This window comes from Strongylocentrotus purpuratus, unplaced genomic scaffold (genome assembly GCF_000002235.5).
Source record: "Strongylocentrotus purpuratus isolate Spur 01 unplaced genomic scaffold, Spur_5.0 spur5_scaffold_21, whole genome shotgun sequence".
In the NCBI taxonomy this organism is placed as follows: Eukaryota; Metazoa; Echinodermata; class Echinoidea; order Camarodonta; family Strongylocentrotidae; genus Strongylocentrotus; species Strongylocentrotus purpuratus.
The window spans coordinates 25,934,347-25,951,195 of NW_022145607.1; the positions used below are offsets into that span (position 1 = coordinate 25,934,347).

Sequence of the window (16,849 nt, forward strand, 5' to 3'; positions counted from 1 at the left end):
TTGGGGGGGGGGGTACTTTAAGAGTGGGGCGAACTTTGCCCCCTACCCCTGCCACCCGGCCCATCATCTGAAAATCCAAAATGATGTTGTAGGGGCCGTGCGCGGCTTTATCATGAGTGCTTTTATGTGAACCTCTTTTTTATAAATATATTATGCTGGATTCCGACCCAGATTGCACACTCTAAAATGATAGTATGATCATCCCAATACGCTTGTAGTTCACGTATGCACCCCTTCCTCCTAATCCGTCGTTACCGTCACTGCCAATAGGGACTTTTAGATTTGCGTGGACTGATACGTGTGACGTCCATTCAAGGCAGTGCATTAAAAGGACGTCGATCGTAGCCATCCCCATTGTCTTCGTGCGAATCTAAAAGTCCCTATTTACGTATGGCCGGCCGGTGTCATAGGCGATTTGTTCCGTGCAGGCGTATTTTTTATTTATACGCTAGCGAGGGGAATTTCTCGATTAATTCCAATGAAACCGCTTAAATTCCAATGAAACCGCTCGCGAAGAGTCTAGCCTAGATCGGAGAGCTCGCTAGTGCCATACGCTAGTGTGAATTTACATCCAGGAGAAAGTTTGCTTAACTTTTGCTTGAAACACTTGAACGGTTATGGAAACTGTTTGTGTTTCTAATCTCCAAATATTAATATTATTCTGCATCAAATATAAAACACTGATTTCTACTGTGATATGTAAAGGCACGAACTTACGTTAATACATACACATATTTTTGTTTGTAACCAAGAAGGTGCACCATGGTAATACATTTTAACAAACACATCAACATGTTACCTAGACAACTCATCACCATAGCCATTGTAAAACCATATATTAATGATACATGTAAAATATAGATTGAAGCAATTCTCGTCAGTTGGCTGTATCCTGAGTGTGATTTATATAATGGATTTTGAGTAACATTTGCATCTACCTGTATATATAGCATATTTCTTAATTTGATTTACAACAAAAACACTCTAGACTATATGGTAATATTTTAATCATGCCTTGCAGAATAGGCTATTGAAATGTCGAATAACATCGGTCGTAATAACTGTTAATGATATCAACAATTTGGCCTATGAATTTTACCTGGGAGTTGCTGAAAAATCTTCGAATCCAGCAGCATAAGTAGAAAAGTTATTTCCTTTAGAAATTCATGTTTATTTGGGAAAAGAAATATTGAATCGCTTGGTAATTGTGCATAGACATGTAGGAATTTAATTATTAGCCCTAAACAAATTTCTATATACTGATGGCAAAGGGCTACTGTGATAAATTGCGACTCCCATCTCACAAAACACACAATGAACGGCTCCGCCCCCCCCCCCCCTGTTCATATTTTCGAATACTTCTATATAGTCTTCGTCTTTGCCATAGTTACAATCGCTCTGATCTTCAACTCTAACATATTATGCATTTTTGGACCGATGCATAAAAAAGCTTACATTATGTGGCTTTATTTTCAATGGCTTCATTATACGATTCAGGATACAGAAAAGCCATTATTTCCAGAAAGGTGGCAAAGACCATCAACCTAAACCTGAATTTTCGGACAAATTAAAAAAAAGCACCAACAACAACACTATATCAGAATCTAAAATTTGAAACACATCGGATCATTTTATCTTCCACATGCAAGGATAAATAAATTAATAATCAAATTATTAGAGGATTTATCGATATAATGCTAAATACATTTTTTTTCTCTTGAAGATTTACCAACAGAAAATATACAAGGGGAGGGGTGTCACAATGTCGAATATTCGATCCCCCTCTCCCCTTTTTATTAAATTTGTGAGTATGGAAGTGAGCGAAATTGACACTTATTGTATTGTAGATTCATTTTTTGTATAACAATGTACTAATTATAAAGGAGATTTTAACATATTCTAATAGACTACCTATAGGTGCCATTGATATGAGGCAACTGGTGCCGAAATATGATTGCAAGGGTGTTTTTAATTACCCAATCTTGAGGAGCTTACGATCAGCAGGCCCTCATCCCACCTCGTACGTCCATTATGGGGGGGGGGGGGGGAGGGCATGCATACCCCGCAACACGCCCTCCATCTAGAGGCACCCTATATGATCTCAGTCTAATTTTGCTTTCCTCTTTCCACAAACCATTCGACAACATAAACGAACCCCAAATATAACTATAAGAAGAAACGCTGTGGCAAGCAGTAGAAGAAATGCGAGGACGTCGATCATGAAAAACTCAATGAGGGAAAGATCCCTTGCAGATGTTTTGAGATACTGTCCGCCATATTTGATCACGTGTTCAATCCAGAATGCTGCGCGTTCTCGTGCCTGCATGGGCCTTTCTCTGATGATGGTAGAAACCTCTTTAGCCACTGCAGTGTACCTGTATGAAGAGGAAAATGTTATTAGTTAAAATTTGTTCTTTCTTTCTTTTGATTTTGCATTTCCAGTCAAGTGCTTAATTAACCACTCGACTATACGACACCTCGACATAACTCCCACTTTCTGCTCTACAAACTCACTTTGGATCACTGATGACGTCCTGTAAGGTATCATAGATAACATCAGCACTGGCAGCCATCTTGTCGATCTTCTTGCCCATCCCTCGAGCTACGACCCTGGCGGCGACGTCGAACTGGTCCGCGTGGAGCGGGACGACGACTATGGGTACACCGTGATAGCAGGCTTCCTGGAACCCGTTGTTGCCTCCCTGATAAAGAAATACTCGGGTCTTTGGATGACCTTTGAGTAGAAGGGATAGAAATATTTTGTTTAGATGGATAACTATATAAGATACGGAAAAAATAAGATAGATGTATGATATTGGATATAGAATAGTTTGTTTTGTGCTTGTTTTTGGAATGTATTGATCTAAGCTAACTTTCAGATGGTATTTCCAAACAATCTTTCGATATTGGATTGGAAAGTGCAATATCACTATATATATTTCGACGTCATCTTTTTTTAAAACAATAATTAAGAGGTCTTTAAAAGGGACTGACGGTTAATACGCACCACCAACCGACGCGAACTCTGTGTAATGTGATTTGTTTTTGGTCTCGAGTCCGTATATCGTCGATTTGAATGGTGTACACTGCCTACACCTCGCTCACACCAGGGGCTTTTCACTTTTAATCTGGTCACACAGCCAAACTGACTCAAAACCTACAACATACCGATTATTCTGCCTCATTTGAAGCACTGAAATGTGTTGTTGTTTTTTTTTACTTTGATATGCAATATCGTATGACTTCGGCTCATTGCCCCCCACCCCCCCCCCCACTTCCCACCAACACCACCACCACGTACATGCACCACAAGGTATTATATTCCCGAAACTCACCCAGTAGATCATTCTGAGGTACCCAGGGCTTGACCTTCACGTTTGGAGAAACGTCGATTTCGCCGAGTGGATCCTTCATCTGCCAGATCACCTTCTGCGGCAATCTTCGGAAAGCTTTGGCAAACTGCTCAGCAAATCCCGGTTGAATGATCGTTATCTCACCGAAGTACGTGCCAAGGGTGAAGAGAATGACACCATGGTCGCCTGAACTCTCCATGAAATCTTCCAGTTCCTGATGACGTAAACATTGGTCACGTATCAATTAGGATATGAAATAAAAACGCTAAGACTTTCGAGAAAAAAAGCACCCTCAGCCAATTTTAGTATAACCTTGTCATGCACGCCCCCACCCCCCCCCCCCGGCCCCCACTCCGGGGTCGGAATGACCGCATGCGTGTTACCAAAATGTCCGGTAAAGGGGTACCTTTCGTGCGACAAAGTCCGGCCCGAGAATTGTAAAAAAAAAAAGGGGTGTATTTGACTTTTCACCCGGAGATTTCTTTAAAAAGGGAGTGTTTTTCTTTTTTTTTTCTCTCATTTTTTTCTCTCATCTCTTTGAACTCCTGAGAAATTATTCCGAATTGTCTGACATTACTAATGTCAGAACTGGCGTTCCGCAAGGCTCGATCATCAGGCCCCTTCTTTTTTCGGTAATGGTAAATGCTTTACCAGGGATTGTTGAAAAGTGCCACATTATGATGTACGCCGACGATACAATATTGTACTACAGTGGGAAAGATAATTAAAGACATTGAATCTGTACTGAATAAGGAGCTTGAGATAGTCAATAAATGGCTGACACAAAATCATCTTAGGTTGAATTTATCAAAAACTCAATATATGGTTTTTGTGGTGATATAAATCTGGCTGTTGACAACCATGAGCTAGAAAGAGTAAACACCTATAAATATCTTGGAGTTTGGATGGATGAGACATTAACCTGGCAAAAACATATTGAAGAAACAATGAAAAAGATTGCTTCCCGACTTGCACTCTTTGGTAGACTCCGAAAATACCTCACGTTGACAGCTCTAAAGTCTTAGCTAACTCACTTATATTACCTTACTTTGACTACTGTAGCAATTCATGGTCCACATGTGCACAATATTTGAAAGACGGTTTAATAAGACAACACAGGAAAATGGCCCGGTTGATCTTAAAAGTCAATTATTCTACTCCCATTGAACAGGCATATAACAAATTAAAATGGGTTTCAATTGAAGAAAGGTGGCAATTCCATAAATGCAAAACAGTGCATAGTGTACTCCGCGGGGAAACACCAGTTTACCTCATTGAACTTTTTATACGTTCAGGAAGTATCATTCACACCGGACAAGAAATGCAGTGCACAATGGTGTTGTGGTGCCACTTGTCCGCACACAGGCTGGTAAAAAAGCCTTTTCCCGTTGTGCTTCCGTTCTCTGGAATCGGCTGGATAGCGGTATTCGGGGCGCTGTTTCTAGTCAGTCCTTTGCTACCTCATATTGGAGAATTAGAAATCAGTAGATGGTTTGGTATGAACACAAACACATCAACAAACAAACAAAAAATAAAAATTCAATATGGCGTGGCGAGGGAGAGTAGTGTTTGGAGGTAGTACGTGCCTCAGACCCTGCTGTCCAGTTGGTTCCGGCAAGCGGAGGCATTGTGAGAGCCTTATAGTTTTTTTTTTTCTTCTTTTTTTCTTAAAAGTTTAATATTTCGTGCAGGTCTGATGTCATAGTAATATTTGTTGTTTTGTATTCATTTACATGTTTGTAATTTGTGTTCTACTATTGCAGGGCCCCCGAGTATAACAGTGTTTTACTCACTGGTGGGGTTACCCTGGGTAAATAAAACAAAATAAATGAATAAATAAATAAATAAATAAATAAATTTAGGGGGTACATTGAGCATTTTTACGTATTTAGGGTGGTCTCCAAGGCAGGAAAAGCCCGCGAAAAGCCCGCGAAAGGGGGGTTCGGAAATGTTGGCAATCCTCAGATAGGGGGTGCTTTCAAAAAGAGGGAACGAGCATAAGCGTACCCTAAATAACACTGAGTGGGTGGGGGGCGGGGCACCCCCCCCCCCCCCCTATCTGTAAATTTGCAACTGCCACGGGACCTGCGCAAATCGTTTATTATATAAAAAAAAAAGATGCTGACAAGTTTGTTGACCAATCAATTTTTCATCAAGCAAACAAAATAATAACAACAAAACAAGCCCAACAAAATTGCTCTTACTGCGTGAAAGGTCCTAGACATTTAAATAATGGCGAAGACATTACTGGATTTAAAGAGAAGGTTGAGTTCTGGGAAGAGGTGAAAAATAATTTGTGAGCGTTACTCATTCTTATTATGCAAGTGTGGAAGAACATCAGATAATTAAGACATGTTCCCTGAAAAGCATGGCTCTTCAAATGCCTTCATATTCTAAATATGCATGTAACATCGTAAAAATCGGGGGCCGGCTTTTTACGCCACGTGTTCGTGTAGTCCCATATACATCTTTCTGTGTACAGTGTTTGTAACTTTACCAAGACTTGGCCAAATTTCTTATCATTTTGATGATTCCAGAACCTTGCAATACACACAAATACTTATATGCTAGATGATCAACCTTTTCTGGTCGGTTCCACACCGTTTCTTTCACAATGCAATCGCATGACCAGAACTCAACTTCATCTTTAACAATAGATTAAAACAAACAAAAATCGTCTAGTACGTAGAAGGAATATAGACCAGTAATTATAAAGTTGCTCACCTGGTCAAGTTGTGTAGGTGGCCATGCTGTCAGCCCACCTCCGACTGGAATCACATTTGGTGATATCGGGAACGGGAACTCGATGGCGAAATCAAAGTTTTGAAGGTGTAAGTCGGCAAGATCGTTCATGAGAGACATCTTTATGCTCATGACATCTTCAAGTCCTGTGTTCTCCCCTACGCGCATGTAGAGCGGTATCAGAGTAGCACCAAGCACCGCGTATACAACAGACTGCAGGAGATTGGCTGTCCTCTCTAAGAAACTCATCCTGTTGGTAAAGCCCGTGTTGAGTTCTGGTTGGTAGGCTGGATTGTACGAGGAACCGTACGAAAACAACGCCATAAGATGAGGTGTTAAAGGTGTCAGAGTCACCAGGGCTATCTTCTTCGAGTAGTTCAGGTTGCGTTCCAGCGCGGCTCTGATCATTATTCCACATATCCAAGTCATATCGACAACGATAGCGTCGACGTCCTCCAGGCGCTTCATGAGCTCGATATCGAGAAGGAGATCCTCGCAGTCATCTGCCATCGATTCGATCAAGTAGTACACAGTCTTAATGAGACCATCATCACCTTTCCCAAGCGAAAGAACACCGAAGTTCTTCCAGAAATCTCGGATCTCTTGAAGGGACCTCTTGTGATGGTCAAACACTTCGAAGGATAGATTGGAGTACATTGGTTCCCTGGTACGACGTTCATATGCCCTGCTGATGAGAAGTGTGGCGTTGTGTCCTCGTTGGACTAGGCCTTCACCAATGGCGGCACCAAGGAAGAAGTGACTCCCTTCCCCATGCATTGATGATATCAAGACATTACTACCGGACACACAACATGATACGAACATTACAAGAAGATAAAACCAGGTTAGGCTGGTAGAAATCACACCAGATACATTAACAGCCATGTTAGGGGAGCTTTCCAAAGTTGCGACTGCGCCCCGACGCGTACGTGGCACGATAAATATATAGGTCGCGTTTAGACGCATTCAGGCGCGAAGGGCGCAATGGGGCACGATAGGTTCATCCTCAGGCGGTGCGCTCGGGTGCAATTAACTCACGATTTCGTTTTGATTTGACCTTGCTTTCCTATTGAATAAACACGTTGTTTACGTGAAACCGCTGGGAAAGTGTCGCAGCAAACCTGCCATAACTTTGGCATATGACAATGAATCTTAAAGATCTTTACATTTTTGAAAAGAGGAATAATCATTTAAACTATACATTACATTTTTTATTGTAATAACGAAGAAAAAATGGGGGCAAAAGGACAAGAAACTTTGTATGAAAAAAAAAAAAAAAGAGTCCGAAATAATGCCTAAAATTACACATTTTTAATATTTGGACGATAACGATTTTCGAATATGTTATTGAATAACTATTAAAGAAAATTTCTGTGAAATATCAATTTCATAAACCAATTCGGCCGGATGTGTCTGGTAATGATCCAACATAATGCATTTTCATACCTTCAATACGAGCACCGATCTACCGAGTCGTCCCCACATTACATCGCGGGTGATGACGTCATGCTCAATAGCACAGTCCCACACACTCTAGTTTGTGTTGGCGTTGATCGGTAAAAACGGCTTTCAACATGATTTCGTGGCATAGATTGTAATTGTTGCAATGTTTGAATTAACCCCCAAATTTCTCCAACATTAATAACAAATGTATATTACGGAAATAAAGCTAAATTACACTGATTATCTTAGCTTTACTGTAAATAAGACGGAATAACGTGGCGTCAAACATGTACATTGCCCGTACATTGTCGTGAATATCGTCTGCACCAGCAGTGCACCGCGAGCCCATATATGCCTAGCTGTAGCCTGTGTCCATCGTAGGAGCAGGAGGTGTACTCCACCAATACTACTTTAAAATAGTAGTAGTTGTATAAGTAGTAGCAGTCGTAGATGTAATAATAATGATAGTAATAATAATATTAATAACAATCATAATAATAATAAATAGTATTTGTAGGGGAATAGCAGGGTATTTCCCGGCAGAAGGGGGGGGGGGGGGGGGGGGGGGGTTATGCGTAATTCGCCACTCTTCATCCAATTTAAAATAAATGAAGATCCCCCCACCCCCAATAGCAACCCCCTGGGTAATATATCAAAATAATAGATTTACTTCATGATTATAATGATGCTGCTGCTTAGATTAATAATGGTAATAATGATAATTAAAAAGTAATAGTACTTATAACAGGGAGGTGTTTTACCCTGCTTATATTTTAATGATTGTTATTATTATTATTATTATTCATTATAATGGTTATAATAATACTTCGGGTAGGAAGAAGTCAAGGAAAAATATCCCAACAATGAATGACCATGCAAGAAATATATAGGTAGCTAGATACCTAGTTGTAGGCCACCATTTATTGCAATAGCATTAACCCTTTATTGCTTGCTTTTTTAAAATGTTAAGTTGACTCAAGCGATGATTGTCTAACATCACTTTGTGATTTAATTTTTTTTTTTTTTTAATGAATTAACCCAAGTCTTTGTTTTGTGAAATAAATTCTGGAACCAACTGAGAAGAAACCCGGAGCCTTTGTCTACACATCCACGCCATTATAAACACTCACTTTAAATTCTGGCACAAAAATCCACATACCACATGCACACTTGCATTTACCTTTCTCACAATGATCCATGTACCACCTTCATGTAAATCACTCTCCGATTATATATATATATCTCTGAATATCATTTCATCATTTACTGCAAAACATTAACCACTCGACCAATGAATAACACAAAACAGCAATTTCATTTTAAAAACAATTCTCAATCTGCATATTATAATTGCCACTTCACTTCAGATACAATAGGCAAGATACTTCCATTATGTAACTTGCATACAAAACAGGAATGCTTCTTTTTTTTCTTCAATGCAATAACACTGTATATTTGTGTGTTAAATGTACTTGTATACTTAACTTAACATGTATACAAAAACGAAAGACTCAAATAAATACTTATATCCATGTCTCACATACTTTTCATTGTACATCTAATACTTCTTCAATAAATATAAAGCTTTGTATAAATAATAAAACAATCTGTTTTGAAAGCCATTACTTTATGTTTACTGTCATCTTTGGTTCAATCATGCGCCAATAACACGCAATTGTTCAAATGTGTACATGAATGAACATTATTGGAAACAAGTGAAATGTGAAAATCTACATGGAGTTCATAACTTGCATAATAATGATGAAGATGCACGTATGACATGGACTAACCAAGTCGAAAATAGGCACAAAATATGCAGGTAATGTTGCAATGATACATGTAATGTTGTACTATGCAACATCAAATGTAATTAAAAAAGTATGCATATAAATTTGAATATGTAAGGAAACAGGTCTATTGCCAATTATCTGAACTTTTCACTTATTCACAACTTCTAAAACATATACTTTAAATTGTCTAAGCATTGAAAGCACTATTCTCTGGAACACCAGGAATTAATGTACTAAGTACAAGTTAACCCTATCGTGTGTACCATATTGTAACCAGAGTGCTAGTTTTACACTACTTTCGGGCTTCCTGACTCCTTCACTATGAAATCACCATCCAAACTGAAGAACACTGGTAGCCAATGTTGACATATTTAAGGGAGCGCCATTCTGCAATAAAATAGAAAAACAATTAATGAATTGAAATTCAATTATATTACAGCAAATAAAGAAAAAAAGGGGAATTTAACATGATTTATATTTCACATTCATATGGTTATATATTAACTCTAACATTAGACAGCATAACTTACATACACTACTCTATAACAGACATTACCAAAGTATTATATGATCAAGAGCCAGATTATGGAAAGAACTTCAAAAAATACCTGAAATGGATCTCACAGCTCAGTTAGGCATGATATTCATAAATGATAATTGGGTCAGATTTGGTCTACATGCATGATAATAACCTTCAAGACATTGTGTTTTTCAGCAGTGGCGTAATGAGCCAAAAAAATTGGAGGGGGAATAACGGAGCTAAAGTTTTGGAAATGGTGCATGATTTTTTTTTTTTTTTTTTTAAAAGAGCAAGCGAGAAAAAAAAATCTACATTTTCTAATTTAAAAAAAAATAATTCTGTCACAGAATTTTTGGTAGATAATTTGATTTTTCTTTGTCTAATTCTAAAAAGGAAAAAGAGGCAGATATTAGAAGAATTTAGATGCAAATTGTAATGTTGAAAAATACAATGAGGATTTAACCAAAAAATACCCTTTTCGTGAAAAATTGGGGGTGTTTAAGTGTACAATTAGGTCAAGGTCAGTAAAAGCAAAGTATTAAGATCTCGAAATCATAGTTTCCACATTCATCAGAGTGAACAAAAAATTACTTTAGGAATATTAAGATCTAAAGCTCCTGATGAGTACTTCTTAAATTTTAAATAAAACAAGACTCTCATTTATCTTGATAATTAGACACTGGATTGAAAAAGACTAGTGTCACCAGGCACTGTTAGAGAAATTTATAAACAAATGGTACATGTTGTTTCTCAGAATGATTTGACATAACCAAGGAACATTGCCTTTAATGACTTCATGGTGATGAAAAAATGCCAACTCTACTTAACAGTACATATCTTACCTAGTTGCATGAAGACAAATCTGCTTGGGCACTAGGGTTGGTGAACACTCCACAGAGCCATGGTGGGATGTAGAATCTGTGATCGCTCTGAGGGAATGACCAGACAGCTTCAACACTGAATGGAAGAAAGGAAAAATATTGTAAGTGAATAATGAGAGTTAACATGTATGAATATACATAATTACAAGTCTAGTGCTTGACGTGACGTTGTCGGAACGGCAGGAAAATCAGTGCCGTGGCTTGAGACTCCAACCAAATGTGGGAGGGTTGACAGCCATGTCTTACCATGGTAGACTTATAGCAAAAAACAATTTGGTATTCAAGAATTTCCACATGAAAAATACACACATGTTCTTGCATATTTACCCAAGTACGAGGTCACATCACGTAAGCCTGGCCAGGCTCGGCAGCGGCCGCCAGCAGTGTCGGCCGTTCTTCAATGCTCGACCAATGTGTATCATGCATTAGGACATCTGCCAAGTCATGAAGTTGAGAAGGGGAGCTGGAGGTTACTTGAAGGTAAGGCTACATGAAGGTTTCATGGCCCTGCCTACATATTCTATAAGAAAGAAGGTGAAGAAATTATTAATTTTTTTTTGTAGAGATTTGAAGGTAAAACAGGTTAAATACTAGACTCTACAACATTGCCATTGATAAAGTTTGACTTTAGTTTAGAGTTTAGTAAGTAGGATGAGGTGTCGTGTGTAATACAGCTGCATGCACATGGATTATATGCACTTGAAATTGGGTCGACAATTCATTGGCTCCAAGATTCGTTCATTAATATTGCCGAGACCCGTGAATATGAATCATTGCCATTTATATTACGGTCACTGTAACTCATGAGCTCTGCCGCCGCCGACGGCTTGGCGGCGGAGCTCCCTGGAGTTACGGTCAATGAAGCTAATGCAGCTGCGCTGCAGAGCAGTAGCACTAAGCCACTATCAGTCGGGCATTATGAATGGCACATATGCGTAGCAGATTCGCCTGCTTTTTTTTTTTTTTTACCTATGAATACCTATTTTTCATGGAAAAGGAATATCAAACATCGATTTATGGAAAAAAAATACTTCATTACAATTGAAATGCGCCCTTACCTTTGTTTCTTTAGAGGGTTTTACAAAGTCAAAGATCCACTCGGCTCGGCTGAAATCAAAACAATACCTCTCGGTCACTGCATGCAATCAATGCTAATGCGTGTAGACCTCTAGCGCAGCACTACGTGCTAGGAGGCAGCAATCGCACACATGAATAGTCTATACACAAATTACAAACGAACGTACACAATAAATACGATGCGGTTGATCGGCAAGTTTGACAGTAGACTCGCGGTTTAATTTTTTTAATTATTCTTTTTAACATCATTAAGTTAAAAAAAATATTATATTTTACTACTATTTAGGTGTCATCAATTGTCGCTGGTATATCTGTTTTGAGTGGAATCAGTTGAGTATTGTACAGTGGTGTTTGAAATGTTGAGAATCAATAGCACAGATTTTAATACACAGCCAGGATAGTAATGCAGCTACGTGTGCTCACGATCAGCTGTCTCCGTAGGTTTAGGTAATTTCGTGTCAATGCGCATGCGCGAGTCTTTGATCTAGCGGTGACGTCGATTTTCTCGTAAGTTTGCTGCTTCTCGATTTCTGAAAAATACCCCATTCATTTTCCATTGTATCTCCGAAAATAAGTGATGGTCCCAGCGAAAATTTCGTCACCAGCACCGTAAAGGTCTCATGAATATGCATATTAAGTTTCATGAATAAATAGCCATATGACCAGATGTGTCTGATAATAATCTGAGGGTAGTTTTCGGAGACGACTGAACATGAAATGTTTGATAAAATGATAAATAGATCATCACTTAATACAATTTTTCATATATAGTTCGATATGACCATTTTACATCATTCCTGAGAGTCTGAGCGAAATCCGCCGACGAACAAAGAAGATATGAGAGAGAGAATTTCGGTGAAAAAGTGAGCTTGGCAACGTGAGTGCTTCGATGACCGTTGAATATTCAAAACGATTTCGGTGTTATCAGTGAGATAATTGGCATGCTCCGCACCGCCTGTCCTAACATCGTTTATCACATAATATCACCCATAGCAACCATCACATCCAGATGTCACTCTGACAAAATAACGGAATATACAATATTTTGGGATATAGCCTGCCGAGCTACTAGCAGTAGATACAGCATTTATTTCACATAAATTATCAACACTTTCATTTTTCAAAGTATGAAAACAACTTCCAACAAATTCTGTCTGAGAATCATACATATATAATGTTTTTTATACCTCTTAACATTTAATCATGTGAAATCATAACTAATTAAACTGTTATGCCCTAACCCTAATTATGCCCGGGTTTAAAAAAACAGAGAAAAACTGAATCAGCACTAAACTCTGAAAAGACCCTATAGCCACCACAACCTAAACTTTGATGCAACAACGTCTCCTACCTATTATCATTTTTTAGTTCAATTGTAGTGACTTGAACTTTTCTAAGGTCACAAATGTTTATCAACATTGTAAATACTCAGCATTTTAAGCATTCCTTTCGTTAGTACTTTCCGTTCAGCCAACTTCAATAACAATAACAATCTACAGCTGCACATTCTAAACATTCTCTTAGTTAATTTCATCCATGGAACCACCCAGCAACAAGCAGAGTGTTATTTTAGTTACTCCAATCGGACCGCACCTTATTGTTTTAATAAGCCAATCAACACACTTTTAGCGCACTTGGAAAAGTCTCCACACACGAATTTTACTAACTTCTCCTGTCTTCAGTTTCGACACTCGGACGCGTTTGTATAGGAAGAGTTCGGATTATACAACAAGCGTTATTTCATTGGTTTTCACATTAATAGTGAGTTTTCATCAGCATCGTTTTTTTTAGGACTCTATCGCAAATCAGATTTTAGTTTCATCCACAGCATTTATTCCTACACACTCTTTAAAAAGAACTCCATATAAAAAAAAAAGTGCTGTGTGCGGTCCTTGGAAAGCTAGAATGACTTAATTCCCTCCACACACCACACCCTTATCTCGCATCCTCTCTTTTCATATTCAATGAAACACCTTCGACGCAACGGAATTGAATAATTCCGTCACGCATGCCAGAGAACAATTAGGCCCGAATTCACAAAGGAGGTTTGTCGACAAACCTTGGTTTTACAATATTAAGCGAAAGGAAATCCTAACTTTTGGCTGCCTTACTAAATAGCTCAATAATGGGTTTTAGATAGTTTTGAGCATCAATTGAGTGAATAGAAAACCGTTTAGAATGCGAAATTCGATTGAAGTTCTTTTACGCACACTTTCCAGTGGCGGATCCAGGGTGGGCCGAAACGGCCGCGGCCCCCCCCCCCCCCCCCTATTGGCGGCGCAAAAAAATTGAGAAAGAAAAAAGAGGAAAAAAAAAAAAGGAAAAAAGGGGGGGGGAAAGGAGAAGATAAAAGAAAAGAGAACAAAAAGTAAAGAAAAGAGAGAGAGAGAGTTCAAAAAAGAGGAAAGAAAAAGAAGAGAGGAGCCGGGTAGAAAGAAAGACAACGAAATGGCACTAAAAATTAGTGACAGTAACGACGAATAAGGGAAAGACAAGGGGAGGGGGGGGGGGGGTGCGTAAAGGCGGATGCATTGAGGGGGGAGGGGAGGGGTGACTGGCCGTATTCTTATTTTTAGGTTATGCGAAACTGAGTCGAAATTATGCTTCTTTTCAAAAAAATCTTAGCATGCTTGTTTATGTTAAGCCGTAGTGCATGAAAAGGTTAGTGTAGAAACACTTCCGAAAAGGCCGCGCCCGGCCCCTCCAAAGAACGGCAGAATGGTAATCTATAAATTATGGGGTCATTCTTGATGGCTTGGGAGTCGTTAAAAGGAGGGGGGTCGAACCCCCCTCAATTTTTGTCAAGTTGTCAAGTTGGTCCTGATGTGTATAATGCGTAGACCAGGGGTTCTCAAACTTTTTCTTTGACGGTCCAGAAGCGATTTATATGAAAGCTGTAAGGTCCGAAATGACACTTGTATACTGAAGATAATAAAAAAAAACAGAACCGCCAGTGCTTCCACTCGTTTAAATAGAGTTTCCTGAAAATAATATCCAATATCCTGGAATTTGAAGGAATTTTCTTAAAACTTTCAAATGCCTCTTACGTGGATTTCTTATTTGGATGAATCGCTATGACGTTTTAATATATGTATTAATTATTGAGTGGGCTTATTTTGCTTTCTAATGGATCCATACAACATGGCAGAGCTTGAGGGGCCTGGCAGAGCCTTTTCAAGAGAGAAATTGTCTTTAGGAGAAAAAGAGGTTATTTCTAAATCGAAATGAAAGGGTTATTGACTTTCAAGAGAGAAAATTGTCTATAAGAGAGGAAGAGAGGTTATTTCTAAAATGAAATAAAGGGCTCTAGTCAAATAGCCCTTTCATTTCATTTTTTCTCTCGAAATAAGGCTCTCTTTCTCTCTTATAGACAATTTTATGAAATGGAATCTTCAATCTGAAGCCTTTTTGTGCTCTTTGAAAATGGCACACTGAATGGGGGCAGTGCTATTTAAATTCCAAGGGATGGATTAGAGTTTTTATTGCTCTTAAAAGTCAAATATCCCTTTCATTTCATTTTAGAAGTAAACTCTAATACATTCCTTGATATTTAAATTGCGCTGCCCCTATTGTGTCCTCTTTTTAAAGAGCACAACAGAGCCCTCAGATTAGGCAGCAAGTAGCAAAACAAACCCGTAACACTGGACACAACATTCAATGGGATGATGCCCATATCATTGAGTTTGAAACGCACTTCTGGTCAGGAATGGTAGAAGAAGCATCTGCATAAAAAGGATGAATCCTTCACTGAATAGGGATTCTTGCTATACACTTTTACCTTTGTGTAAATAATAAAAGGTCCACGGGCGTGGTTGTTAGAAGCTTAAACTACATAAAACTCTCCAATTTTGCAGGGGAGAGCCTTTGTCGGGAATCTTTAATAATAAAAGGGATAAATCCTTCACTGAATAGGGATTCTTGCTATGTTACCTTTTTTCGCTCCAGTGATCTCGAGGCAGCAGACAGCAAGAAATTGTGTAAATAATTTGCTGTTGCCGGGAGTCTTGCATGGGGCGGAGCCCCAAGAATTTCTTGAACTTTAAATTTTTTAGGAAATTCCAAATAGTCGTCATGAGCGATAGAAATTGTAATTTCCTCCTTGAGCGTCACATAACCCCTTTCATTTCATTTTAGAATTTAACCTCTCTTTCTCTCTTAAAGACAATTTCATATAACTTCTGTTTTCGTATTGTTGTACTTTCGTCCGCAGACTACTTAAGCACATGTCGAGCCAACTGTAATATGTAGGCCTAAGTGTTCATGTTCTTCCTTTTTTCTTTCTTTCTTTCTTTCTCTCCCTCTCTCTGTCTCTCTCCTTTTCCTCTATCTTCTTTTTTAAAAACATTATTCTTTCTTTTCTTCTCATTTATTTTGCGTGTGACATGCGTTACGCGTACGTCTATCAATGTCTCAATATGGTAGATTTACATTTTGATGTTTCCCTTTGTAGGTGCACCTTATATTCCAGAAAGTGCCCTATTTTTATGGTGCCCCCCCCCATGTATTGATCTTGAAAAAATAACTTTCTCATTAATTCTATTTCCAATATATCTAATACTTGCACTAATCTCCAATTTAAAAATAAAAAAGCAAGAAATTGTGTAAATAATTTGCTGTTGCCGGGAGTCTTGCATGGGGCGGAGCACATTTTTTTTTTTTGATCCTCACAAAATTTCAATTTGCACCCCCCCCCCCCTTGAGCGTTGCCAATTTGATATTATTGTAAGGATCGTATGCAATTCTCTTGAATTTACGTACAATGTACACTGATCTATGTAGAGATCAGTGGCTCCGTACCGACAAGACTCGAGTAATTTTTGTGTAATTAGAACTTTTTATGAAACATTTCTTGTATTAGCAATGCAATGGTAGTTTAAGAATATGCCTACAGAATTAGAGTCCCTAATATTCATTGTAATGATAAAAAAAAAGATATATGTCTTTTTTTTTTTCCAGTGCTGAATTAGTATTGACATGTTTTCAAATGTTTGATTTTTTTCATTTATTTATTTATTTATTTATTTATTTATTTATTTACTTTTT

The 16,849-nt window shown here is 38.4% G+C and overlaps 1 protein-coding gene and 1 long non-coding RNA gene across 3 annotated transcripts; both read right to left on the reverse strand.

Moving 5' to 3' along the window:
* Positions 1–985: 985 nt before the first annotated feature.
* LOC115918951 (UDP-glucuronosyltransferase 2B1-like) lies at positions 986–7,041 on the reverse strand. The gene is made up of 4 exons (XM_030995505.1): positions 6,078–7,041; positions 3,336–3,567; positions 2,515–2,734; positions 986–2,375 (listed from the first exon to the last, which is right to left on the reverse strand). Exons 1-4 carry the CDS (start codon positions 6,978–6,980, stop codon positions 2,102–2,104), a joined length of 1,629 nt encoding a protein of 542 aa, XP_030851365.1. The 5' UTR covers positions 6,981–7,041; the 3' UTR covers positions 986–2,101.
* A 1,809-nt stretch (positions 7,042–8,850) lies between these two features.
* LOC115928343 lies at positions 8,851–12,022 on the reverse strand. 2 transcript variants are annotated; one of them, XR_004066026.1, is made up of 4 exons: positions 11,788–12,022; positions 11,057–11,249; positions 10,691–10,797; positions 8,851–9,715 (listed from the first exon to the last, which is right to left on the reverse strand). It is a non-coding gene; the product is annotated as an uncharacterized LOC115928343 (long non-coding RNA). The 2 variants fall into 2 exon arrangements; XR_004066025.1 differs by having other exon boundaries at positions 10,691–10,805; positions 11,788–12,021.
* Between the last annotated feature and the right edge of the window lie 4,827 nt (positions 12,023–16,849).